Source organism: Podarcis vaucheri (genome assembly GCF_965113315.1).
Source record: "Podarcis vaucheri genome assembly, chromosome: 4".
Taxonomy (NCBI): Eukaryota; Metazoa; Chordata; class Lepidosauria; order Squamata; family Lacertidae; genus Podarcis; species Podarcis vaucheri.
Window position 1 is genome coordinate 18,306,123 of NC_138762.1, and position 27,056 is coordinate 18,333,178.

At 45.8% G+C, this 27,056-nt stretch overlaps 1 protein-coding gene across 6 annotated transcripts in view; it reads right to left on the reverse strand.

Moving 5' to 3' along the window:
- SLC36A4 (solute carrier family 36 member 4) overlaps nucleotides 1–27,056 on the reverse strand; it is a 109,395-nt gene that overhangs the window by 18,819 nt on the left and 63,520 nt on the right. The window contains exons 11-12 of one of the 6 annotated variants that reach the window (XR_014218755.1): nucleotides 21,377–21,546; nucleotides 20,466–20,632 (exon numbers count right to left, since the gene is read on the reverse strand). The exons of 3 other annotated variants lie outside the window; for them this stretch is intronic. Coding sequence is in view for 1 of the 3 variants with exons in the window: in XM_082219402.1 (XP_082075528.1) it covers nucleotides 21,506–21,546 (41 nt within the window). In the remaining 2 variants the exon portion in view is untranslated. Of the gene's footprint in view, nucleotides 1–20,465; nucleotides 20,633–21,155; nucleotides 21,547–27,056 lie in introns of those variants that run through there. 2 more of the 6 variants (XR_014218754.1, XM_082219402.1) reach the window with 2 other exon arrangements.

Here is a 27,056-nt window from a genome sequence, read left to right on the forward strand (position 1 = left end):
CGCATGGGGGTGGGGCTGCATTTTTTTCTTAAAGTGAGCAATCTGGCACAGAGGGGAACAGATGGCCTGACAGGCACCTTGGCATACCTAGAGAGTTTATCCACGCAGCCTGACTGTACAGTCTTAATTCATGTACCGTTCAGAATCTTCAGTGTTTATTTTTGTCTTCATACTCATGCTCAATTTAAAACAGGGGACGCGGCACCATTCATGTACCGTGTTCATACAGACAATCTGAGTGAGAAACGACTCATTCAGGCTTGGAAATAGCTGCTTGCCTGCTCAGCAAGAAATAATTGCATCCAAGGTAACATATAGCATCTTAAAAAACAGAGACACCACCTTGCCGACAAAGGCCCGTATAGTTAAAGCTATGGTTTTCCCAGTAATGATGTATGGAAGTGAGAGCTGGACCATAAAGAAGGCTGATCGCCGAAGAATTGATGCTTTTGAATTATGGTGCTGGAGGAGACTCTTGAGAGTCCTATGGACTGCAAGAAGATCAAACCTCTCCATTCTGAAGGAAATCAGCCCTGAGTGCTCACTGGAAGGACAGATCCTGAAGCTGAGGCTCCAATACTTTGGCCACCTCATGAGAAGAGAAGACTCCCTGGAAAAGACCCTGATGTTGGGAAAGATGGAGGGCACAAGGAGAAGGGGACAGCAGAGGACAAGATGGTTGGACAGTGTTCTTGAAGCTACCAGCATGAGTTTGACCAAACTGCGGGAGGCAGTAGAAGACAGGAGTGCCTGGCGTGCTCTGGTCCGTGGGGTCACAAAGAGTCGGACACGACTAAACGACTAAACAACAACAACATATAGCCAGGGAAATAAGCATCCATTGTAAGGCTGGTGCCCTGCCTCCTCACTTTCAGGTTGTCAATGTGTCATCAACGAGAAACATAGGAATGTGTAAGCAGGTGGGCTAGTCAGTTTGGTGGGTTTGCAAAACTAATTAGCTTCTGTTCTCTCTCAGACCTGTGATGAATAATTTGAGGAGTGGAGTTCTGAGAGATTAGCTACATGAGGCAAGCCCTGTTTTTATATTCAAGTTAAAAACAAACAAAAAGCAACTGTCTTTTCTGGGTTTTGTTCCCAGAAATAAGACCTTTCCCCAACATTATCATCAAGTGATAAAGGGAAGGCACAGTTCGCCATAACAGTACCTCTAAGACTTCTTTCCTAGTGTTCACAAATGTGCTCTTTTACGTTGACAAAGCAAGCAAAAGGGTCAAGCAAAGGAAAATGATTTAAAAACGCAGTACTTATCTTCCCAGTTATGTGGAAGTCGTCGCCAAGAGCGTGCAAGGCTCATAACCAATTGCTTTAGATACAACCCATTCCCCATGCATCACCAAAACATTAACTTTTCCTTTTTATTTATTTGCATCTGTCCTCAAAAGATTCAGGGCAAATACCGTATTTTTCGCCCCATAAGACGCACCGGCCCATAAGACGCACCTAGATTTTAGGGGGGGAAATAAAGAAAAAAAAATTATTTCCCCCCCAGGTGCGCTGCGCTACACCAGGAGCTTGGGGCGTGCGGAGCTCAGCGCGCCCCAAGCTTCTGCGTGCAGGCAAGGTCTCCGCTTGCGTGGGAGAGCCGGGCGCCTCTCCCAGGGCTAGCGGACCCCTGCGCTAATCCAGAAGCTTGGGGCAAGCTGAGGTCAGCGCGCCCCAAGCTTCTAGGTGCGCGCAAGCAGTCCGCTGCCGCCCCAAGCCTCGCGCACCCGGCGGGACCTCCTGCCGGGTGCGCGAGGCTTGCAGACACTCGCACGAAGCAGGGGGAGCCCTCCAGAGGGCTCCCCGTGCTTCGGGCGACAGGCTGCCGCCCCAAGCCTCGCGCACCCGGTGGGACCTCCTGCCGGGCGCGCGAGGCTTGCAGGCATTCGCCCCATAAGACGCACCCCGATTTCCCCTTCATTTTTGGAGGGGAAAAAGTGCGTCTTATGGGGCGAAAAATACGGTAACATACCGTATTTTTTGCTCTATAAGACACACTTTTCCCATCCTAAAAAGTAAGGGGAAATGTTTTTTTTCTTATTTTCCTCTTCCAAAACCTAGGTGCATCTTATGGTCTGGTGCATCTTATAGAGCGAAAAATACGGTAATTCATGTAGAAACTTTTGTGGCAGTTTTCAGTGGTTCCCAGTCTGCTTCCAGGCCCGGTTCAAAGTCTTGTGCCTACCTTAAAGCCCTGCAGGCTTGGGACCCAGGTGTCACTAGGCAGGCTCTCTCCCTAAACCCACCAATGAATTGTGAACACAATACATGAACTCTTAAAATCCTGACGAGGCTTCCCAATAGCCAAGGGATGAGCCTAGCCCCACGTACAGCAATGGAATACACAAAAAAGATTGTTATTATTTATTAAATGTGTATACCTCCCTATACCCATGGGTCTCAGGGTGGTTCACAACGTAAAATCACAATATAAAAAGACAAAATACATATTAAAAAATAAAAACAAGAACAACCTAATAATCCCCTCCTCCCCAACACATTTTAAAAGGGCACTGGATGTCAAAATCAAAAATAGATGCCCGCTTAATATATACCGGTCACAGAACAGCTTTTCCTGGGGCCAAATTTGCATGTAATGGCTGGGATGTAATTGGGCACCAAGGGAAGGCACAGGGAAGTCTGTTGTTGCCTTGGCGAAGTTCCAACCTCACCTGGAAGCTTTTATTGTTCTTCCAGGTCAAGGGGAGCCAATGGCTGGCCCGGGCAGGCAGAGACATTCCAGAACCTAGGGACACTTAAGCCCCTAGGAAACCATTCATTGTGTAGCCCCGGTAGCTCACCATGTTAGGTACTAGGCTATGAATCAGATGGTTGCTGGTTCTACTCCCGGGAGATCCTGACACTGAACTTCCGGATGGCAGGCTTTTGAAATTTGAATTTTCTTTTAAGAGCAGCATTCATATAGCTAGCTGTTCTTTCAGAAAGCCTTGAATGCAGAATTAACCTGAACTTCCATGGACATAGAAGTATGGGTGCAGCCTCTCCCAGGCAGGGGGTGAAGGCTCCCCTTGCCTGGGAGAGGCTGCAGGCGGCTATCCCATAAGCCAGGACAGCCAGCGGGATCGCTGCGCTGCGATCCCAATAGCTGTCCTGGCTTCTGGGATTCAGAATATTTTTTTTCTTGTTTTCCTCTTCCAAAACCTGGGTGCGTCTTATGGTCTGGTGCATCTTATAGAGCGAAAAATATGGTATTTCTTATCTGTTGCTTAAAGCAAATTACCACAATTCATTACAAAACGTTACCACTGGGCATTGAAACTAGAACCAAGGCTGGAATAAATAATCAAGCCAACTGTGGCCAAAATGAAAATCAAACACAACCTTAGCTAAATAAAATGGGAGCAGATTTCAAAAAGTTTCATTGACCTGATTTTTGTTACCCCAAAATGTGCAAAGTAACTAATAACAAAGGGTGTTTATCTCCTGATAAGACCAAACTCTCAAGAAAGGACAAATCAGAAGTCCCTTACCTTGCACATCGAACTACCTTGAACTACCTTGCACAGAACTACAGCGTTAAGTACAGAACTACTTTGCTGGATGATATCAGTGCTCAAGCATCTAGTCCAGCATTTAGTTTCCCAACAACCAAGCAGGGCATGCAGTCAACAGCTCTGCCTACACTACAATATCTACTCCTCTGAAGAAAAAGATTCCATTTAGACAGAAGAGGATGCGAGTTCTGCACAGGTGCAGCTGTTTACGTTGCAAAGGAAAGGCATTCTTCCCATCCTTCAAATGTACCGCCTTTACTTCAGGCAGAGCCCCAACACTGAAAATATGTCAGGGGCAGGAACTGGATCCAGCCGGGGGGACAATTCCTTATCTCCCCCATCTCTGTGGGAAAATCTGGCATATGGTCAATCGCTTGACATGACAATGGTCCATTTTTGCACTGAGTTTTACAACAGGAGAAAGCAAACATGTTCCATTCTCAGTGGCACGGCTTTTTAGATACAATGGTACCTCGGGTTACAGACACTTCAGGTTACGTATGCTTCAGGTTACAGACGCTTCAAGGTTACATATGCTTCAGGTTACAGACGCTTCAGGTTACAGACTCCGCTAACCCAGAAATAGTACCTCAGGTTAAGAACTTTGCTTCAGGATGAGAACAGAAATCGTGCGGCAGGAGGCCCCATTAGCTAAAGTGGTACCTCAGGTTAAGAACAGTTTCAGCTTAAGAAAGGACCTCCAGAACGAATTAGGTTCTTAACCTGAGGTACCTGAAGATGGCTATGAGATTTTCCTCTCCTCTTATCCAGGCCAAACATACCCAACTCCCTCAACTGTTCCTCATCAGGCTTGGTTTCCAGACCCATGATCACCTTGGTCACCCTCCTCTGCACACGTTCCAGCTCGCCAACATCCTTCATAAACTGTGGTGCCCAGAACTGGACACAGTATTCCAGGTGTGGTCTGAGCAAGGTGTCAGGTATAGAGCAGGTGTGTGTGGCTTGGTCAAAATGGCCTCATAGGCCGAGTTCTTGGTAAGCTAGTTGAGCATTATTAGGCCTGTGGGGCCAGAGCACAGCTGTCAACTTTTCCCTTTTCTTGCGAGGAATCCTATTCGGAATAAGGGAATTTCCCTTAAAAAAAGGAAAACGTTGACAGCTGTGGGCCAGAGGCTCCCCCACCCAGGAAGCCGAGTTTCATAACTTGTCTTCAGAACAACATTCAGCATCCAAGCCCAGGATGAAAAAAGGAGGAGGAGGAGGAGAAGCCACCCACGTAATCTATATTCTCTTTCAAGATTACAGCATCTTTGTTAGATGTCCTTCAAAGGGAGTAAATGAATTCAATCTGCTCAACTTTTAAATATTCAGTACTATACATTTATTCCATAAGTACTGTTCGTGTGGGGGCAGAGTGACGGTGAAAAACACCTCCAGCAGGAGTTATAATTACCATCATTTATCCCTTAGGCTTCTTACATTATCATTTCATAACCAAAAATTTTACATCTCTTCCTATTAGGGGTAATTAAAAAGAAGCCAATAACAGGAGAACAGGAGATTAATTTTTTTAAAAAAAGTCTTCTACCCAGTTCTCTCACTAGCAGAAGATTATTATAAGAGTAGCCAGAAAAGTGATGTTGATAGTTGTGGATAATTTATTTTCTCTAATTGCCACCTTAGGAGTAATGTGTATTTAATAAGATAAGAAGATTTTTTTTTAAGAGTTCCGAAACATGAAGGACTTCTCTGGGAGCCTCTGGCAAGAAACGCCCCCCCCAACTCATTAATACTCAATTAACCTTCAACTCTCTTCGCTGTCACTCGGAGGAGTCCATTAAAAAGTGGGGAACACAACTACGCCAGCATGCGGCCTCTTGGGGCATTCTGTCGGAAAACCAGCACGCCGTGATTTACGACGGATTGAAACACTGCTTCCTTACACCTGTTTGAGAACAAACAGGCAAATGGATATGTATTTGTTCTTAAGGGTCGGTGCCAGTTCCACGTGTGCCCCAAATTATGACGCAAATGGGTGAACTGGAGAAGGTTCTATATCCAATTATGGCATCCCACTTGCACAACAAACTCCAGAGGGTTGACGGATCCCTACAGAGCTGCAGGGCATTATGACAGGAGGAGTGGAAAAGGAAAATCCACTGGCCCAACACTGGATCTTGCCCACACAGTTCAAACCTAGGCATGTTTACTCAGAAAGAAGATCCTTGGCATTCAGATGGACATATTCTCAGGTAAGCGTGCCTGTGATTGCAGCAGATTTCTGCAGATCAGTTGAATAACACCCTAATCCAGAAAATACCAAATGGTGGCCCAGAGGTTAGAACCAGCCTCCAAAGGACACCCACCCCGCATCCCCCCCCACCCTTTAAACTCCCATCCACATACTGACCAGACCAAGACTAGAAACTGGGTTTCAGTTGCCTCATTTCATCAATGCAATGCGAGAATTCACGGAAACTACCAACGAAAGCAGAAGTTTATGGTTCCAAGGAGAGACATGAATTCAATACCAGTGTGCCCCATTTTCAGTCTCTGGATACAAACTTTGTGAAGCCAAAAGGGGAATCTCACGTGTACAAAAACAAGAGACTGGTACACCCACACAAAGAGCAAACCTTTAAAAGAATTTCTAACAGTTACCTTGCAGTTAAAAACATTTAAGCTTCAAATCCCTTCTTTAAAAGGAATTTTTCCCCCTTTTTCTTTTTTAAAGCACCACACAACATCAGAAGGCCCCGAAGAGGCAGGTTTTCAGATAAAATCTTTAATTAAAGTTTAATTTAAATCTAGTATTATATATTTACTTTTCCTGAATAATTAATCAATGAACAGACAGTTAAAGGTAATAGGATTTTGCGCTCTCTCTCACTTTTTTTGCTGATATAAACGACTCTGAAGTTCAATGTCAACATAAAAGGACATCTTAAAAGGAGACAATTACGCCAGTGTTTGGTTTCAGCATGGCCGTTTGAATACTGGGGAAGTATCGGCTAAAAAAAAAGGTCTCAAGAGTGGCTGGAGATTATCAGCTCTGGAAACCCTGCTATTACCAAAAAGAAAAAAAGAGTGGAGATGACTCATCAAGACAGAGAGTACCAGTCCCTCAATATGGCCTCACAGGTACTCAATGCATAGGGAAAAAGAAACAACAGGAAATCCATCCAGCTCCTAGGGTGTCACACCCACAACCAGTAGGCTGCATTCACCTTGGTGAGTCATAAAATTGTGCAGGGCTATGATAACTCAGGATCCAGGTAGATGTAGAGTGCTCTGTTGTTGTCAGCATCCATCTGTCTCAGGAGACAACGGAGGAGTGCACCTTTGGGGTGAAGTCAAACTGCCAGGAGGTTACAGCGCCTGCTGTGGCTGTAGAGACGGATATAGGAGAGACATGTAGGGTTGCAAGGATAATAAAATAAGACAGGGTTGGGGAACCTGTGACCCTCTAGGTCAGTGCTTCTCAACCTGTGGGTCCCCAGATGTTGCCGGACTACAACTCCCATCATTCCTTACCAGCATGACCAGTGGTCGGGGTGATGGGAGTTGTAGTCCAACAAATATCTGGGGACCCATAGGTTGAGAACCGCTGCGCTAGGTGTTGTGGGACTCCAACTCTCGTAAGCCCAGCTAATTCACTAAGAAGAAAAAGGCCGCTGGAGAGGACTTGTGGGAAAGCCAGCCTCTTGCAAAATAGCCTTTTCTAACTTTTTTTTAAAGGGAGAAAATGCATTATCTAAGAGGATTCGGATTTCAGATACTTTTGCAAGGATCTTAAGGACACATGCAATATTATTTCTAGCGCCCTCATGCATAGCTTGGGGATGTTGTGGTACAGAGGGAGACAACAGAAGATGAGAAGAATAGCAAATGTGACTTCAGGCATGTTAGGAGAAAGCAAAAGCAATAAAGCAAGCTGTTTCCACCACACCCCATTAAAAAGAAAACAAATGAACAGAGGTTCTGAAAATCAGTCTTAGCAGCCTGGTAACTAAAATTCTCACAGCTCTTACAAGGCTTATATGCAAGTACTGAACAAGTATCAGAGATATGCCTAGAGACAAATGTTGGTTAAAATATTTAATGTTTCTGCACCTAACTGAATCTTCTTAAAAATGCAGAAAGAATGAACTGTTTTCATTTAAGATGCAGCTGGTCAACAGTGTGCAAAAAACAACAACAACTCTTCAGAATATGAACTCTCCTTCCAGTGACTGAGTCATTAGCATGACTGAGTTGTACACAGATGCAGAATCAGCGCCTCCCTTCATCTACATGCGGCCGCTGGGAGAGATCATCAGGAGGTTTGGGCTGGGTGTTCATCAGTATGCAGATGATACCCAGCTCTACCTCTCTTTTAAATCAGAACCAGTGAAGGCGGTGAAGGTCCTCACACTCCTGTGTGAGTGTCTGGAGGCGGTTGGAGGATGGATGGCGGCTAACAGATTGAGGTTGAATCCTGACAAGACAGAAGTACTGTTTTGGGGGGACAGGAGGCGGGCAGGTGTGGAGGATTCCCTGGTCCTGAATGGGGTAACTGTGCCCCTGAACGACCAGGTGCGCAGCCTGGGAGTCATTTTGGACTCACAGCTGTCCATGGAGGCACAGGTCAAATCTGTGTCCAGGGCAGCTGTCTACCAGCTCCATCTGGTACGTAGGCTGAGACCCTATCTGCCTGCGGACTGTCTCGCCAGAGTGGTGCATGCTCTGGTTATCTCCCGCTTGGACTACTGCAATGCACTCTACGTGGGGCTACCTTTGAAGGTGACTCGGAAACTACAACTAATCCAGAATGCGGCAGCTAGACTGGTGACTGGGAGCGGCCGCCGAGACCATATAACACCGGTCTTGAAAGACCTGCATTGGCTCCCAGTATGTTTCCGAGCACAATTCAAAGTGTTGGTGCTGACCTTTAAAGCCCTAAACGGCCTCGGTCCAGTATACCTGAAGGAGCGTCTCCACCCCCATCATTCTGCCCGGACGCTGAGGTCCAGCGCCGAGGGCCTTCTGGCGGTTCCCTCATTGCGAGAAGCAAAGCTACAGGGAACCAGGCAGAGGGCCTTCTCGGTAGTGGCGCCCGCCCTGTGGAACACCCTTCCAGCAGATGTCAAGGCGATAAACAACTACCTGACATTCAGGAGACATCTTAAGGCAGCCCTGTTCAGGGAAGTTTTTAACGTGTGATATTTTATTGTATTTTTGGTTTTTATGGAAGCCGCCCAGAGTGGCTGGGGAGGCCCATCCAGATGGGCGGGGTATAAATAATAAATTATTATTATTATTATTATTATTATTATTATTATTATTATTATCATCATCATCATCATCATCATCATCTTATGTAGAGGGTAGTACTAAAAGGGCAGAAAGATTTAATTCTATATATTTAACCATCGAAGTGGGGAAGGGGAAGGAGGGGAACATCAACATGTGGAGGGGATCAGTATATCTATCTCTGTGTACAGTGGTACCTCAGGTTAAGTACTTAATTCGTTCCGGAGGTCCGTTCTTAACCTGAAACTGTTCTTAACCTGAAGCACCACTTTAGCTAATGGGGCCTCCTGCTGCTGCCACGCAACTGGAGCACGATTTCTGTTCTCATCCTGAAGCAAAGTTCTTAACCTGAAGCACTATTTCTGGGTTAGCGGAGTCTGTAACCTGAAGCGTATGTAACCCGAGGTACCACTGTATCTATGTTTGTGTGTGTATTACTTACCCTTATTACAATTCTGGGGAATTCTCTTGCATGCTTGTTATTTATGATCTGAAGCCTTGACTTTTACAAAATTAATTAGGACAATAAAACACACACACACACAACGCATCGTATGGTGGGAAAAATCTGTGGACAGGATTCACCTAATGAGAACCTGTGCAAGGACTTCCGCTCACACAAAGGGGCTTTCCCTTCCTTTCCTTACCCCCGGCAACGCCCCCTGAAGTGGGGGACAGTCAGGAGAACCCCCAAAATAGTTCACAGGGAGAGGAGAGAGGTGGGATCAAGATGTGATGCTTGCCCAGATGGACTGTTGCATCACTGTATTCTACCCTGTTAGATTTTGTCCAAACCCACAGACTGAGTCACGTGGCACTTGTAACACCTCAAGACAGTGAATCTGTAACAGGATCAAAATGTCTTCATCCAGCCACAGCCTAGCCTATCCTTGCCAGTTTTGATCAGCTCATTAAGAATCAGAACACTACAAAACTGAACAGCCTCCTATGTGTATAACAGAAAATGAAACTCTGGCATCACGTTCAAGGGATGGTCTTAATATTTAGGGTTTTGCTATTGTGCACTAGCTGACTGTACTCTTTGTTAGGATATTTCCGTTCCACCTTAAAAAGGGAGCAGGCTGTTGTGTGTCACAAGCCTGCATACTTCCTGCTCACAGGAAGTTTCTGTTTTGTATATAGCTTTTGTTTTCAGTCTGTTGCCTCGACACGAAGGCAGGCAGTCATGTTTTTCCTTTGTTCTGACCAACGTTGAATAAATCTGTAAAATATGCTCTGCTGGGTGAATCTTTCATTGTGGAAACTCTGCAAAAAGGGCCTGCACGAGTCCTGGAATGTGGACAGCTATTTCTGAGGCTCATGTTGCTAATTGACTGATACTCTTTCCACGGGAGACCGGGAGACGGCGTGGAGGCATGGTGGCATTTGTCTCCCTGGCAGTATCCAAACACTCTTCCCATGTAGCCTTTTGCAAACCCACCAACTCACGCCAATAAATTTTGGACTACAGTTCTCACAAAACTTTACTGAAACTTCACAGCTAAGCAACATGCCCCTCAGTGGCATGTGCCATGTTGAGCACCGATCAATAAGCTTCACCATCACTTCATCATTTCTAAGCCCACCCTTGAACGGACTTCAATAAACAAATAATGATTTCAAGCTTACCCGTGCAACAACTTTAGCTTTGCAAAGTAAGGGTGTCTTATGGAATCGCTTTGTGCTTATAATTCACTCCCACCGGTACTCAAGCATGTAGGTTTAACTACCGCAGAGTTGCTTCAGTGTTAATGCAGCACAGCACTGGGAAATACACTCAAATTAAAGCTAGCTGATAATCATAGAAATACAACATTGTGAACACTTTAAATGGAAGAACAGTTAATCTTATGGTTCTAAAAAGCAACTTGGTGTGTTTCTAGTACAATCAATTTACAGAGTTTCTAAGAACCCAATAACAAAAGAGGCAATAGTATTACTTTAGGTTGGGATAGCCAATGTGGAGTTCCTATGAGTGGTACTGGACCAGAATTTCCATTATCCCAACCACTGACCAGGCTGGCTGGGGCTAGAGAGTCCATCAGCATCGGGAGTGCATCATGTTGGCTGCCACTGTCCCACTGGATTGGTTGATTAGACCTCTGATCAACGCCTACTCAGCCTTGCATCTCATTGGAAAACCTTTGACACATCACCCTCTTCCAACCTGGCTAGGCCACAGCAAAAATGGTCTACGACAGGTCACTTAAGCGAGAAACTGTTTCTTGCTTTGGTCATGGCAAGGTATGTCTTACATTTATTGTCTTTCATGCCATCTTCATCACCTGAAGCACACCACCAACAAAATACAAAAGTAGGGGGGATGTTTTTTTTAAGCTTCTGTTCTACAAGACACAAAATACTGGTCTTGAACTTCACTTGGCAATTAACCCTAAAACCCTGCTAGCGATCCAGAGCAGCGTGGAGCTATAACAAGAACTTGATTCCTCCAGATTACGGCACGGCAATCCATTTTTAATGGCTTGCTATCGTTTATGCCCTGACTCAGAAAATTGCAATGGCATACGACACACATTACTCTGCACGGTGTATTATGTGGGGCATCGGGCTGTAGCTACACATGGCTCAGGACTGAGTAGCAACTAATGGACTGCTAAAACCAGGTTCCTAGAAGCGAGTCCAGATAGGAAGCACAGGTTCAGGACCTTGGAAAGCTCCCAGGCACGAAAGAGGCTTCCATGGTGATCTGAGCACCCAAAACATCTCCTCAGACCCCCAGTCTTCTGCTAGCAAGTTTTTTAAAAAACGATCATGGACTTGGCATACTGGCACTCCTGGGTAGTGTTCTCTAGATGCACCTTCTATCTTCTCTATTTATTTATTTTTAAAGATTTTTATTGAAGTTTCACAAATTATATAATAACAAGACAAAACATTAATACAAACAAACAAACAAAAAACAAAAACAAGTATAATTTCAACCCCTTATTTTCTTGTAACTTACTTCCCCGACTTCCTCGTACCTCCCCTTTCTCTATTCCAATTCCCAAATTTTAATTCAGCAGATCCTCTTCCTTATTATCCATTTAAATTGTTTAGCCTTTCTTTTCTTTTTACTTAATCATTACAGCTAGAAACCACATAATTTCTAAATCAACGTCATTCTAACATTCAATAATTTTACAATGTTTCCTAAGATAGTTCTTAAATTTCTTCCAGTCTTCTTCTGCTGTCTCTCTTCCCTGGTCTCGGATTCTGCCAGTCATCTCTGCCAGCCCCATGTAGTCTATCACCTTCATCTGCCATTCTTCCAAGGTGGGTAGTTCTTGTAACTTCCAATACTTTGCGATGAGTATTCTTGCTGCTGTTGTAGCATACATAAAGAATGTTCTGTCCTTCTTTGGCACCAGTTGGCCGACCATACCCAAGAGAAAAGCCTCTGGTTTCTTCAGGAAGGTATATTTAAATACCTTTTTCAGTTCATTATATATCATTTCCCAGAAAGCCTTAATCTTTGGACATGTCCACACCTTCTATCTTCTCTAACAGCAATGTAGAGCAAAGGGCCTTGCAGCTGCAAATTGTTGCTTTAGGAAGCTCAGCTCCCGAAAAGCAGGAAAGCTTATGGAATGGTGCTCTCCTAGAACCGCCTAACTTGGCAGGAGAGCTCCCTTACTACAGCGTCATAGAACTGCAGAGTTAGTAGGGGCCACAAGGGTCATCTAGCCCAACCCCCTGCAAGGCAGGAATATTTCACCCAACATGGGCTTCAAACCTACAACCCTGAAATTAAGGGGTCTCATGCTCTAGCCAGTTGAGCTATCTGTATGAATTCTTTTGCATCGGCAAAAGACAGACAATCTAGGAAACTGCCTCATATTACGGAAGACCATTTTCCCATCTAGCTTGGTATTTTCCTAGGCCAACTGGAGATGCCAAGGATTGAACCATCGAGAGCAGGTTCTCTACCCTGAGTACACCATTCTTCTGGCCCCCTCATTGTGGAAAGCAAGCACAATTCAACACTGAATGAGCTATTTTCAGTATGGGGAAAAACCATTGTCCACAAGAAACTTGAGAGTAAAGCACTCTCCCCCTGCGTGGAAGAGGACGAAAAGCTTCCAGCGCAAGCCAGTTCATATTTTGGGCTTCCCACTGTATTAGCTTACAACGGTTGTTGTATAAATAAAGGTAAAGGTAAAGGTACCCCTGCCCGAACGGGCCAGTCTTGACAGACTCTGGGGTTTGTGCGCCCATCTCACATCTATTGGCCGGGGGCCAGCGCTGTCCGAAGACACTTCCGGGTCATGTGGCCAGCGTGACAAAGCTGCATCTGGCGAGCCAGCGCAGCACACGGAACACCGTTTACCTTCCCGCTGGTAAGCGGTACCTATTTATCTACTTGCCCCCGGGGGTGCTTTCGAACTGCTAGGTGGGCAGGCGCTGGGACTTGTATAAATAGCTTACTACAAAAATAGATTATCTGAAGCAGTAAATGTAACAAAATCCATAAGGTCTCTGCAGCTTTCTTGGATAACCTTGTTTGTTGAAGCTAGACTTTAATAAGCTGTTGTGGTTATTTTCGAACACCCCTCCTGTCCTCTGTGTAACCTCACATCTCTTTGGATTCCCTTGCCAGTCCATTCAGCTGTGTACACACTCATGCTGGACAAGGGGAAAGCTACATGACCCTCCTGCCCTCCACAAAGAGGAGAGGGGAGTATTTAAAGAACTGAACTGCTGACCCCCATTTCCTGAATTATTTAAAGGCAAAATTAACTTTGTACCCACACTTAGGTGAAGTGTGTAGCTCTGCAATCACGGGTCTTAAGAGGCACACAACACTCTTAAACCCTCTGGCACACCGACTGCGCAGCATTCTAGATAACACAACACTACCATCTCAGCAAAGGGATGTGGGTGGCGCTGTGGGTTAAACCACAGAGCCTAGGACTTGCCGATCAAAAGGTCGGCGGTTCGAATCCCTGTGACAGGGTGAGCTCCCATTGCTCGGTCCCTGCTCCTGCCAACCTAGCAGTTCGAAAGCACGTCAAAGTGCAAGTAGATAAATAGGTACTGCTCCGGCGGGAAGGTAAACGGCATTTCCGTGCGCTGCTCTGGTTTGCCAGAAGCGGCTTAGTCATGCTGGCCACATGACCCGGAAGCTGTACGCCGGCTCCCTCAGCCAATAAAGTGAGATGAGTGCCGCAACCCCAGAGTCGTCCGCGACTGGACCTAATGGTCAGGGGTCCCTTTACCTTTACCTTACCATCTCAGCAGATACATCAAATAATAATCAACGTGCTGCCAGATGGTCAGTACCTTTATAATGGTCATCAGAACTATCTCATGTTAAAATACAGAGCACAAATTATTATCAGCTGTTGTTATTAATCATTAGATTTGTATACTGCCCTTCATCTGAAGGCTCACATCATAAAAATACAAAATGAGAACGCAAACTACATAATGAAGCAAAAACAAACCATTAACACCGCTCCCACAGACACAATTAAAAGGGCATGGATGGTTTAATCAGCCAAAGGCCTGGTTATAGAGAAACATTTCTGCCAGGTGCCTAAAGAAATGTAGTGAAAGTGTCAGGCATGCCGCCCTGGAGAGAGAATTCCACAAGCGGGGAGCCACCACAGAAAAGGCCCTTTCTCGTGTTGCTATCTCACGTGGCGGAGGCCCAGAAAGAAAGGCCTCAGATGGTGATCACAGGGACCGGGTCAGTGAATACAGGGAGAGGTGGTCCTTAAAGTATTGCAGTCTGGAGTCATTTAAGGCTTTGTAGGTCAAAACTAGCACCTTTAATTGGGTCCAGAAACTAATCATGCACAAACCATAACATTTCTCTAATTTAGTTAATAATCGATGTGCTACTACCTAGGACCCCCCCCCCCAATAGCTGTGTGCCAGTGGACGTGGGCTATGTAAAGTAAAGCTACAAAGGCAACAGAGTGCCTGGGATCGGCCGACAGTGGCCTTTTCACTGAAATTTTTCTCTCCAGCAAAAACAGAAGGTGGGGGTAATCTCTTGGTTGGTCAGCAAGGAAAACTGGAAAATACAGCTACAAAGAGAGAAGGGTGGGGGAGAGAACGGTGTTTACAAATTAACTTTTATTCAGAGCAGACCTACTGAAATTAATGCACTGAAGTTAGCCATGGCAATTAAATTAATCGAGTCTAGTCTGAGTAAACGTTAGCTGAATACAACGCCAGCCTTCATGCCACGACAGAATCTGAGTTGAGCAATATATGGGCCTTCTGGTCTAAACCTGAAAAAGGGACCCCCATGAACTGCCAGAAGACCCCTATTCAGCCTTATCCTCAACCCTCCAGACAAAGAGACCCGACGCTGTCCTGTTTCCTGGGCATCTCTGTCTGTTTATGGCCACCCTTCCCAAGCTGGTGCTCCTCCAGATGTTCTGGATGCCCATTTCCGCTGTCTACGACCACTAGCTGTGCTGGATGGGGATCGTGGAACTTTGGGTTCAAAACATCTGGCGCAAAATGGGCTGGGGAAGGCGGATTTAAGGCATGGTTAATTCCAAGGCAAGACACAAATGAGGAAGCTTTCTTCTATGTTTAACCCCATCATTATTATGTAAGTGAAATAGTTTCAAGCTGGCCTGTATATCTTATTACAGAGCACTGCGCTAAGCTTATTTTAATGCTTCGAGGCATTTTTAATGTAATTTTTGGGAATATTGTTAACGTAATATTACACGGTTGCTCGTAGTTTTTAAATTAGCAGTTGCAAGTTGACCTAGACCCTTGAATGTGAGCAGGGTAGAAATGATCCGGAATGAAGAAAGATAACTCTACCTTCATTTTATTACGCCTCAAGGACATAGGCAGAGGCATTTTCAGTTCTTTTTGAGAGACTTCTAAACAGTTAATTTCCTAATTTCTAATCATTTAAATCCCTGTGTTAAATATTTAAATATCCATAAGCACATTTTATCATTCCCCCAAGCCCACCCCTAATTGATTCTCTAGGCAATAAACCTATCCCCACAGGATTTCATGCTAACAAATTATTTTTCTAGATCCTTTAGAATCCTCTGAACTTTGTGTCCAGCTTGTTAACATCGCTTTTGGGTTGTTGTTGTTTAGTCGTGTCCGACTCTTCGTGACCCCATGGACCAGAGCACGCCAGGCACTCCTGTCTTCCACTGTCTCCCGCAGTTTGGTCAAACTCATGCTGGTAGCTTCGAGAACACTGTCCAACCATCTCGTCCTCTGTCGTCCCCTTCTCCTTGTGCCCTCCATCTTTCCCATCAGGGTCTTTTCCAGGGAGTCTTCTCATGAGGTGGCCAAAGTATTGAAGCCTCAGCTTCAGGATCTGTCCTTCCAGTGAGCACTCAGGGCTGATTTCCTTCAGAATGGAGAGGTTTGATCTTCTTGCAGTCCATGGGACTCTCAAGAGTCTCATCCAGCACCAGAATTTTGGGTAGCAATGTCCAAAAATGAGAGCCAGTGTGGTGTAGTGGTTAGCGTGTTGGCCCAGGATGTGAGAATCCAGGGTTCAAATTCCCACTCTAGAATGAAGCTCACTGAGTGAACTTGGCCCAGTCACTGCTTCTCAGCCTAACCAACCTCCTCATCCTGTTCCTTCACAAGCAATCTGAGGTCTTGCCTATCTTTGCTCCGCCCTCTTCATACCTCTCCTGGTCCTGGGAGACCGGGGTGGTGGCGGCGCTTGTTGCAGCAGGAAGGGGAGGCAGCCTGGCTTCCTCACCAGCTCAACTCAGCTCTGCCTCTTGCCTCCCTCTCCTGTCAAGCCTCTTCTTTTGCCTCTGGTTCTGGACTGTTCTCTGCCACAGCCTCTTCCTGCTCACTAAGGCCTGTTACTGCTTCAGCAGGAGTAAGCTAGGCTACAGTCCTTTCCTTGGCACCTAGTTTTCCATGGGCAAGGAACAGCAGTTCGATCATGCCATCTCTCCCTTGCCATCAGAAGTGGAACGGTTCAGGAAAGATTTTACCATGTGATCCCTCGCTCACGTAGTTCAGGTCTTCGACGCAGGAAGTTCTGCTAACTTTCTTGCTCGAGATTCTTTGCCGCAGTTCAGCTGAGGTTCCCAGCGCAAGTGTATAAGCGAACAGAATCAAGACAAGGTTTAATTTCCTCCTGCGGCAATATGCAATTAAAAAAAAGGAGCAAGGAGGGAGTGTCTGAGGGGGAGTTGCAGAGGCAGCGATATGAAGCTTCCCGACAGGTTGTCAAAGAGTCCGTGGCTCTAGAAGATTGTATCATCTCCTGTGTTTCTGCTGAGATTTAAGTTTCTCTCTCTTCAGTATTTCCCCATATTCTTTAAAAATTAAAAAATAACCCCCCCCATTGCACCAACTTCCCTACCCCCCCCCCCCGGGGCATGGCCATTAAGAGGAGACTGGAAGTTATTGGCTTCCATTTTTGTTTATCCACAGTTTAGTGTTAGGTCCAAACTCCTAAACTGTGGTTCATCTGAACAATGGCTTCCTGAAGCAAGCCAGTTCAGCTAAGTAGTTGCACATAGCTTGCTCACATCAACTTGCAGAGAAAGCCAAAAGTGTGAAGTTGCATAAATGCAGAGGCTGCAAAAATGAGAAAGGCACCAATCTGGGTATTTGGCAGCAACATTTCACCCCCACTGGAAGATGTGAAGCACCGACTAAAAGACAAGCAAGTCACAGTACATTTGCAAGAATTTTCCCAGATACATTAGAAAGCCTAAGTTGATTATGTCTCAAGAGCATTGCCCGGAATTGCAGATTATGAGACGTATTCAAAAGCGGTGACGAATACTTAGAGGTGCACCTTCTCTCCCCCTCTCCCCTGAAACATTTAAGAGCTTCAGCTATGCAACGAAAGCATTTCTTAACTCTCTGGAGAGCAGTATTTATATAGCTCTAAGTGTTTCAAACTGAAACTGAAAATTGAAACAAACAGGAGCTGATCACTCATTTAGAGTTTCACCTAAGATGTGAACAAAAGCAAAAGCTGACAGGATCTTTTGTTTGGTGCTGCAAAACAGCAAGTAAGTTTTTTTCCCCATTATTTTTTTTTAAGTGGAACCTGTAAGAAAATGCTGCAGTGCAGAGTGTGTTCCCGTTCAGGGTTGCTGCCAGCCAGCCAGACCCTTTTCCTGCAGATGCTGGCAGGCACGGAATTAACTCTTGTCAAAAGTACACTTACAAGTTAGGAAGAGGCATGCCCATTAAGTTCCACATCTCTCAGCTACTCTTGGGTGTGCACCCAATGAGGCTGTTGCTGCAACAGAGAGGCTCCGCCCCTAACCTTAGCTTAGGTATCTTTCCCACCTGAGCTGCACGCAAGCAGGTGAAGACTATGTCTGCGTGTAACCTTCTGCTCCTCTCGCTTTCATCCTCTACTGGTCCTGGGAGACAGTGGAGCAGGAGAGGTGAGGGCAGCAGGAGGAGGCATAGAAGCCCTAGATTCTACACTAACCTGGCCTCTGCCTCCCTCCTCCCTCACCTGTTCTTCACTCCCCAATCCTGCACCTTCTCCTGCCTCTGGCTCTCATCTCCCAGTTGTTACAAGTTCCCCCAATTCCCCGATCCCTTCTTCCAAGTCAGCCTCCAACCCCCATTTCTCCCAGTGCCCAGAATCCAGCCACCCCTGCCCAGCATCCGGCCAGTCCCTGATAATGCCCCATTCGGTTCTTCATCTCTCCCCTCTCTGCTGATGATGCCATGCTGCTCACTAGCCTTTCTTAAGGATGCCACAGTAGGAAAAATCAGCAGCGTGATCAGAAATAAAACTCTCCGAATGCCATTAACACTAATCTATGGCAAGACTGCACTGGGAATAACTGTGTAGAGTTCCGGTTACCTCACCTCTGGAAGAATACTGCAGAGTTGGGAAAGGTTCAAGAAAGGGCAACCAAAACAATCAAAGGAATGGAGCAATTCCCCTATGGGGAACAGTTGCAGCTTTGGGGACGTTTTACTTTAGAGCAGTGTCTCCCAAACTTAGGTCTTCAGCTGTTTTCGGACTACCATCACCCCTGACTTGCTAGCTAGGGATGATGGGAATTGTAGTCCAACAACAGCTGGAAACCAAAGTTTGGGAAGCACTGGTTTAGAGGGAAGGCAAGGTGGCGTGTTAGAAGTTCATGACCCTCAGGGTCCCTTTCAACTCAACTCTATTAACAGTGAACAAACTGTACCAAGGGACACGGGTGGCGCTGTGGGTTAAACCACAGAGCCTAGGACTTCCTGATCAGAAGGTTGGCGGTTCAAATCCCCATGACGGGGTGAGCTCCTGTTGCTCGGTCCCTGCTCCTGCCAACCTAGCAGTTCGAAAGCATGAAATGCAAGTAGATAAATAGGTACCGCTCCAGCGGGAAGGTAAACGGCGTTTCCGTGCGCTGCTCTGGTTCGCCAAAAGCGGCTCAGTCATGCTGGCCACATGACCTGGAAGCTGTACGCTGGCTCCCTCAGCCAATAAAGCGAGATGAGCGCCGCAACCCCAGAGTCAGCCATGACTGGACCTAATGGTCAGGGGTCCCTTTACCTTTTAACTGTACCAAACTAGTTGGTATATGGTGCGTGCACACACACACACACACACACACAGCCTTTACTTCCATTATTGGACCGCCACATGCATCTGAAATCAGTTTCAATATTGCAGTTACAATGCTGAGAGAGGTGGGGAGCTTTTTCCATATTACAACTCAGCGGTGGTCTATAAATGTACACGCGGGGACTCTTTTCGGGGGCCGCACTGGAAAAGACCCAAAACGTCGCCACTTTGCCAACCTGAGAACAATCTCCTGACACAAAAGCCAAGCTTGCAGCAGAATTGAGATGTTACTCCTGCATTGGAGAAACCAACAACCCCACCCACCCTCATGAACAGACAACAGAGAAACTACAGCCTACTCGCCTCCCGAGCTTAATTGATGCTACTGGGCATCTCTATATCTGGAAACCGCTCCGTATATTTTAGTTAAGTATAGAGGACCAGCCTCAATTGCTCAACAAGCCATAATCAGCCTGTTGAGGAGTTTCCAGTTGTGCCTGGGCTTTTCTTCCTCTTTTTTGGAATACTGCATTTCCACGCAACAGCTGCATGGTAGAAACAATATAGAGAATGCTGTGAATAAACAACGTTTTTTTTTGAAAAAGGAAAAGGAAAGAAGCTGTTTCAAGGGTTGGCAGAGCAGCTCTGCATTAAATGATAAATGTAGCTTTTTGGAAACCCAAGGTGCTGCACAAACAGAACGTCTCGTTATGGCACCAGCCGAGCTGCTAAGTTATTGCTCAGAAAACACCAAGGCCTCTTAGCAAGAGAGGCAGAAGGGCCACAGCTCAGTGACAAGAGCAGGTGCTTTTGAAGGGACAAAATCCCAGGCCAAATCCCTGGTATTTCCAGTTAAAACCTTCCAGGCAGAAGGCGATGGGAAAGACTCTCTGCCTAGACCTTGGGGGGGACACACACAACACTCAGTTGCATCGCTCAGTGCAGAGGACATGCTCCACATGCAGAAGAGTCCCAGATCAGATCCAGCGCACATCATCGTAGGTGAGAGATGGTGAGAAATGGTGAGAAAGGTATTTCTCTACTGCAGACTATCAATGTTAGAAACTCAGATATATAAGCCGGGCGCCAAATGGCTCCTTAAACCAAGGTTACAGTGGCCAAAATAGAATGTCTTCTTGCCATTTGGGGGCAAGTCTTATTTTTCAAATGATGGGCTGAGTGTGATTGATCCAGCGATGACAACCTTCAGCTAGGATAAGAGCTTTGAGAACTTAAGAAGAATCACTTGATCCAGAGACAGTCCACATTTGGATTAGCCTCTTCCTATCTCTTTCTCTTAATGGCGACTGTTCCTGCTCAGACTGTGCAGAAAAAACGTTTTGGTGCCAAAAATTCATTCCAACTGTGAAGATAAAATATAGAATTCTACAGGACGGGGTATTAGTGTGTGAAAACAGTCCAGATCCAATGATCCCCAGATGGTGTAATGTCAGGCGCCATCCTGGCACCCAGGCATCTTCACTTGGTCGCAAGTGGTCGAAAGGCAGGAGCAAAATGCGCCTGGCACCTGGCTAATTTCGAACACCAGCTGCAGACCTTGGACAGTTTCTGCCAGTCAGAGAAGATGACACTGGGCAAGACTCAGTACAAGGCAGCTTTATATGCAGCTACCAAGCCCTAGCTCACCTGCTTTCCCCACTGAGAGCCAGTGTGGTGTAGTGGTTAAGAGCGGTGGACTCATAATCTGGGGAACCGGGTTCGCGTCTCCGCTCCTCCACATGCAGCTGCTGGGTGACCTTGGGCCAGTCACACTTCTCTGAAGTCTTTCAGCCCCACTCACCTCACAGAGTGTTTGTTGTGGGGGAGGAAGGGAAAGGAGAATGTTAGCCACTTTGAGACTCCTTCGGGCTAAGGAACTCCCCATTCTTATTACTGCCCCTAGAGAGGATGACAGACGTCGGAACTAAATCTGCTTAGAGGACTCCAAGGCCCCATACCAAGCAAAACTGAACTATCAACACCTGGCAATAAAACACTCTGGACGCCTGGGGTTTTGGTGAAATAACTGATGGTGTCTGTGTGTGTTTAAAGCCACTGAAATGCTGCAATGAGATCAAACTCACACCAAATTAGAACTGATTCTTACCCATACTGATGAGTCCTCAAGAGCTTTAAACGTGACACATTCGAAGAGCCGGTTTGCAGTCCTCCTTTGAGGAAGTTTCGATTTGTATGCCGCCAGCCGTGCCAAATAATAAATTAGCTTGGAGAGTTTCTATACAGTGAGGTGGCTACATCCCCTTTCCTCCACATCGCCTGTTGACAACATTAAAATTTTAACTAAGAGAGTAATTATACAGTCTGGGCCTCAAGGAAAAGCCAATCCAACCATAACTGGTAAGGCACAAACAACTCATTTTAATGTGCACCCAACGAAGATTCAGCTTCCGGGCATTAATAATAAAAGGCACCCCATACATGATGCTTCACTGTAAGCTTTTTCTCACATGCAGAAAATTAAGCATGAAAATGCTTAACTCCTTTGCAACGCGAGTTTGCAAACTAATGCATATTTTAAAAATCTGAAATGCAGATAGCCAAGCACGTGATGCACAGATGGTCCATTTGAAATCCGGGTTAAGAGTCATGGCCTGGTTCACATGGCAAGCTAAGCCAAATTCACACTAAGTTTTGTGTGAATGTGCAAGCAGACAGGCAGGCTCCAGGACAGGAGAACATGGCTGCTTGGCTCCTCTGTGCTTATTTTGGGCTCATGATTCACTGGTTCAGCTTACCCCAAACCTTGGACAAACCTTGGTTACAGCTTGTGGTTAATCTGGAGAATGCTAAACCATGGCTCCATACTAAGCCAAACCATAGATTAATACAGTACAGCAGTTACGTACACTCCATCCGCTCTGCTGAGAGACACCAGTTTTGTTTGTCTCCAGTGTGGTGTAGTGGTTAAGAGCGGTAGACTCATAATCTGGTGAACCGGGTTTGTGTCTCCGCTCCACCACATGCAGCTGCTGGGTGACCTTGGGCTAGTCACACTTCTCTGAAGTCTCTCAGCCTCACTCACCTCACAGAGTGTTTGTTGTGAGGGAGGAAGGAAAGGAGAATGTTAGCCGCTTTGAGAATCCTTCGGGTAGTGATAAAGCGGGATATCAAATCCAAACTCTTCTTCTTCTTCTCCTCTCCCTACCCAATTTCCATTCTAGCTTGCCATTATGTTTAACTTTGAAGAAATGGGTGTCTGAGCTTAACTCATTTTCTTCTTTCCTCCTCATCCCCTTTTTCCTTCTGTATTGTGGCTTTTAGCCTACGGGCAAGGGCTGTCATGTTATGTGCTGATCTTCAGCCACGTTTTCAGCTGAGGAACGCTTTAAAACCAACAAGATGTCTCGCCAGTTCTTGAGACTCTGCGAGGTTTCGTATAAACTTCAAGAAAGACCTCGTGGCTCCTCTCGCACGTCTGGTAGTAAGGACCAATGGTCAACTGACAAGTGCATTTGAAGACCCCTTACTAAGACTTCAGTGAATTTAACTGAACTGTTGGTCACTCAGCTTTCCAAATACGCTTCACACCCTGCTGAAAAAATCTTCTTTTTTAAGTGTTAAAAGTTCCACTGCAACTTTTCCGCATCAGCTATTAGGCGCACCCCTATCAGAAATGCCCAAATCACAACCAGCCAAATCGCAAGTTGAATACATTTTTTAAAAGAATCAAAATATGGTTTTGGAGGCTGTTGAAAGCATTCTGAGAGAAGTGCAGGAAGAAGGAAGACGAGGGAACAGCTGAAAGAGCTGCCAAGAGAATAGGTGCAACCCTTAAGGTATCTTCAAGCTTTGGCCTAATACAGTGGTGCCTCGCAAGACGAAATTAATCCGTTCCGCGAGTCTCTTCGTCTAGCGGTTTTTTCGTCTTGCGAAGCAACCCTATTAGCGGCTTAGCGGATTAGTGCTATTAGCGGTTTAGCGGCTATTAAAGGCTTAGCGGCTATTAAAGGCTTAGCGGATTAGCGGCTAAAAGGCTATTAGCGGCTTAGCGGCTTAGAAAAAGGGGGGAAGCGAAAAAAAAATAGGAACACTCGCAAGACGTTTTCGTCTTGCAAAGCAAGCCCATAGGGAAAATCGTCTTGCGAAGCAGCTCAAAAACGGAAAACCCTTTCGTCTAGCGGGTTTTCCGTCTTGCGAGGCATTCGTCTTGCGGGGCACCACTGTACATTATCTTCTTTAAACAGCTTCTACGCAGGTCAACTTCTCTCTCCTGCAAGGCTAATATAAACACGGGAGGAGGGATCCAAATCCAAATTAAGTCCTGGGATAAGCCGCCCGAAGCAGTGTGCTCGCAATCGCTAACGCTCCCAAAAGACAAAAGCATTATTCCTACACGTGCATCTATTGCATGAAATGTTAGAGGGAGCGTATCGTAAAGTCGCGCTAGCTAGCTTTTCTGCGGCAGCCAGCATTCCATGAGAAAGGCACTTAATAAATTGAAGAGAAAAACCAAGCTGGGAGTGGAGGCATCTCGGCTCTTGTGTGTTTAATTGACAACTTTTAAAAAACACTCATGGCACCTTAGGCTGCCATCCTAACCACTGGCCTGTAGCAGGAGGTCTAGGTGGAGTGGCATTGCCACTGTAGCATCCACCACCCTGCCAATTGTGCTGGCCAGAGACTGCCTCTCCTGGTACGCCCCGCAGAGGACCTTAAGGTCCATGAATAATCATAGTTTAGAGGTCCCAGGCCCTAAGGAAGTCAGATTATTCGCCACCAGGGCCAGGGCCTTTTCAGTGATGGCTCCAACCTGGTGGAATGCTCTGTCCCATGAGACCAGGGCCCTGCATGATTTAACCTCCTTCCACAGGGCCTGTAAGACAGAGGTATTCCACCTGGCTTTCAATCTGAACTTGGCCTGATCTTTTATTCCCCTTCCTTCCCTCCTTTCCCCCTTTTTATGAAGATTACCCGCTCTGGGATTCCACAGTTAATTCTCCCTTGGTCTCCTCGCTGGCCAAATAGGACTAATTTAGCCAACTAGCCCTGGTGATCATCTAATGTTTATTGAATGGATTTTCCCCCTAAATTGATTTTTGAATTCTGAATTTATTGTTATTCACGTTTTAAGCTGTATTTTATGCTGTTTTTTGTTGCATCAATTAAGTGTTTTAAATTTGTTGTTAGCCACCCTGAGCCTCGTTTTCTGAACCGGGAAGGGCGGGGTATAAATAAAAATTTGAATTTGAATTTGAATAAGCTGGAAGGGACCCCAAGGGTCATCCAGTCCAACCCATGCAATGCAGGAATCTCAGCTAAAGCATCCATGATAGGTGGCCATCCAACCTCTGCTTAAAAACCTCCAAGGAAGGAGAGTCCACCACCTCTCTTGGGAATCTGTTCCACCGCTGAACAGCTCTTACTGTCAGAAAGTCCCCCCCCCCCGAATGCTTAGTCGGAATTTCCTTTCTTGTAAGATGAAGTGGGGCGGGTGTCTATAGGAAAATGCCCCTTTGCTGAGCCAGCTCCAAGGCTGGTGCAATAAAGAAGCCCAGATTGTCTGGCTCAGGACCCAGAGGATTGTGTGTCAGCACAGCTGCGCCCCCAAAATCTCTGCCAGTGGTAGTTTCCACTCACCTGCTGCTTTGGGCAGGTGCACTGGGCTGCTCACAAGCAGCGGTGGATCTCCAATGACAGCAAAAGCCAGCAGAACCAGTCCGGGCACCTCCTGTCAGTTTAATTTCTTGGTGCAGAAAGTATTGACCTGATGTGCAGAGATCTTTCCTACTCTAATTAAATTCAAGAGGGTTCTGGAAGCTCCTCTGCGTGAAAGAAGCAAGCTGAAGGCTCATGATGTTTGGGTTATTCCTTCAGAGAAGCTGAGTGCAGCTGGTTTAAACTGGTTCTTTCAGTCAAGGTCATGCTGACAATACAGTGGTACCTCAGGTTAAGTACTTAATTCGTTCCAGAGGTTCGTTCTTAACCTGAAACTGTTCTTAACCTGAGGTACCACTTTAGCTAATGGGGCCTCCTGCTGCCGCTGCGCTGCCGGAGCACGATTTCTGTTCTCATCCTGAAGCAGAGTTCTTAACCCGAGGTACTATTTCTGGGTTAGCAGAGTCTGTAACTTGAAGCGTATGTAACCCAAGGTACCACTGTAATAGTAAGTCCAGAAGGAGCATGGGTTTCATTTTCTCTTTCTGTCTCTTTTCATTCTGGTATGGTGTTCTGTACATAGTCTGCTTAGTGTTAAGGTTTAGACTTATTTACAGTGGTACCTTGGTTTATGAACATAATCCGTTCCAGAAGTCCGTTCTTAAACCAAAGCATTCTAAAACCAAGGCGTGCTTTCCCATAGCAGCGGGAGACTCAATTTACAAATGGAACACACTCAACAGGAAGTGGAACATGTTCTGCTTCCAGGGCAAAGTTCACAAACCAAAACACCTACTTCCGGGTTTGCAGCATTCTTAATCCAAATTGTTCATAAACTAAGCTGTTCTTAAGCCAAAGTACCACTGCATCGTAAGTTTGAGCTAAGTCTGCTGCAACTGGATTTCTTATGGACAGTGCCAACCCTGAATGTATTGGATTTGTGACCATTATGCTCATTTGCCGTCAGCAGCAGTAAAGCTCTACTGGATGAAATACAATTGCCTCTGGTCTGTTTTTGGGGAATCCTGCAACGTGTTTAAGTTGTTACTAATTATTATTATTACTATTATTTATTTGTTTGTTTGTTTATACCCCGCCCATCTGGCTGAGTCTCCCCAGCCACTCTGGGCGGCTCCCAATCAAGTGTTAAAAACAATACAGCATTAAATATTAAAAACTTCCCTAAACAGGGCTGCCTTCAGATGTCTTTTAAAGATAGGATAGCTGCTTATTTCCTTCACATCTGAAGGGAGGGTGTTCCACAGGGCGGGCACCACCACCGAGAAGGCCCTCTGCCTGGTTCCCTGTAACCTCACTTCTCGCAATGAGGGAACTGCCAGAAGGCCCTTGGCGCTGGATCTAAGATTCCGGGGCTGAACAATGGGGGTAGAGACGCTCCTCCAGGTATACAGAACCGAGGCCGTTTAGGGCTTTAAAGGTCAGCACCAACACTTTGAATTGTTACTCTGCTAACTATACATCAGAGTTCTGCTCTGGATCAATAATGAATAGAATTTCAATGACAGTTTCACCCCATCCAAATCCCCTCCAGCACAGTGAGTCTGAATCATAAATTGCTCTGCCCATTAATGACTAAAGGCTGTAGACCAGTAACTCAAAAGTCACAGTTTGGTTCTCTGCACAGTACCTATATGCCACCCCAGGTTTAAACTCAAGAGACTAGAGGTTTATAGGAGGTGCAACAGCTGAGACAACTAGATTTGTTGGCAGATCCCTATAGGGTACAGAAGACCCTTCTCCGTAGAATCTTGCATAGATTCCAGTTGAGGTTTGAATCAAGACTCCTTAAAAAAAAAACACCAACCCCCCTTTTCCCAAGGATAACCTGCCAAAAGAAGCAGAAAGAAAGTGTACAATAGGGGAAAATGAGTGTGGAGTTTGGCATTGCTGAACTGCCATTAAAGCATAGGAATTTGCGCTGGAGAAAACAAAACCATGCAATTACGTTGTAAATTTCTGCTATTTCACACAGCGGAATGTCTGGCGAGAGACGGCATTAGAAAGCAGGCTCAAGAGATAAATACTGTGTAATCAAATGGTGGTTAAGTTGAATGTCGAATAATTAAAACTGCCCTTAATACAGCTGAGAGTCACCATGACTTCTTCGTCCTCAGCGGCGCGGAACATAATCTACAATTCTGAGAGATTTA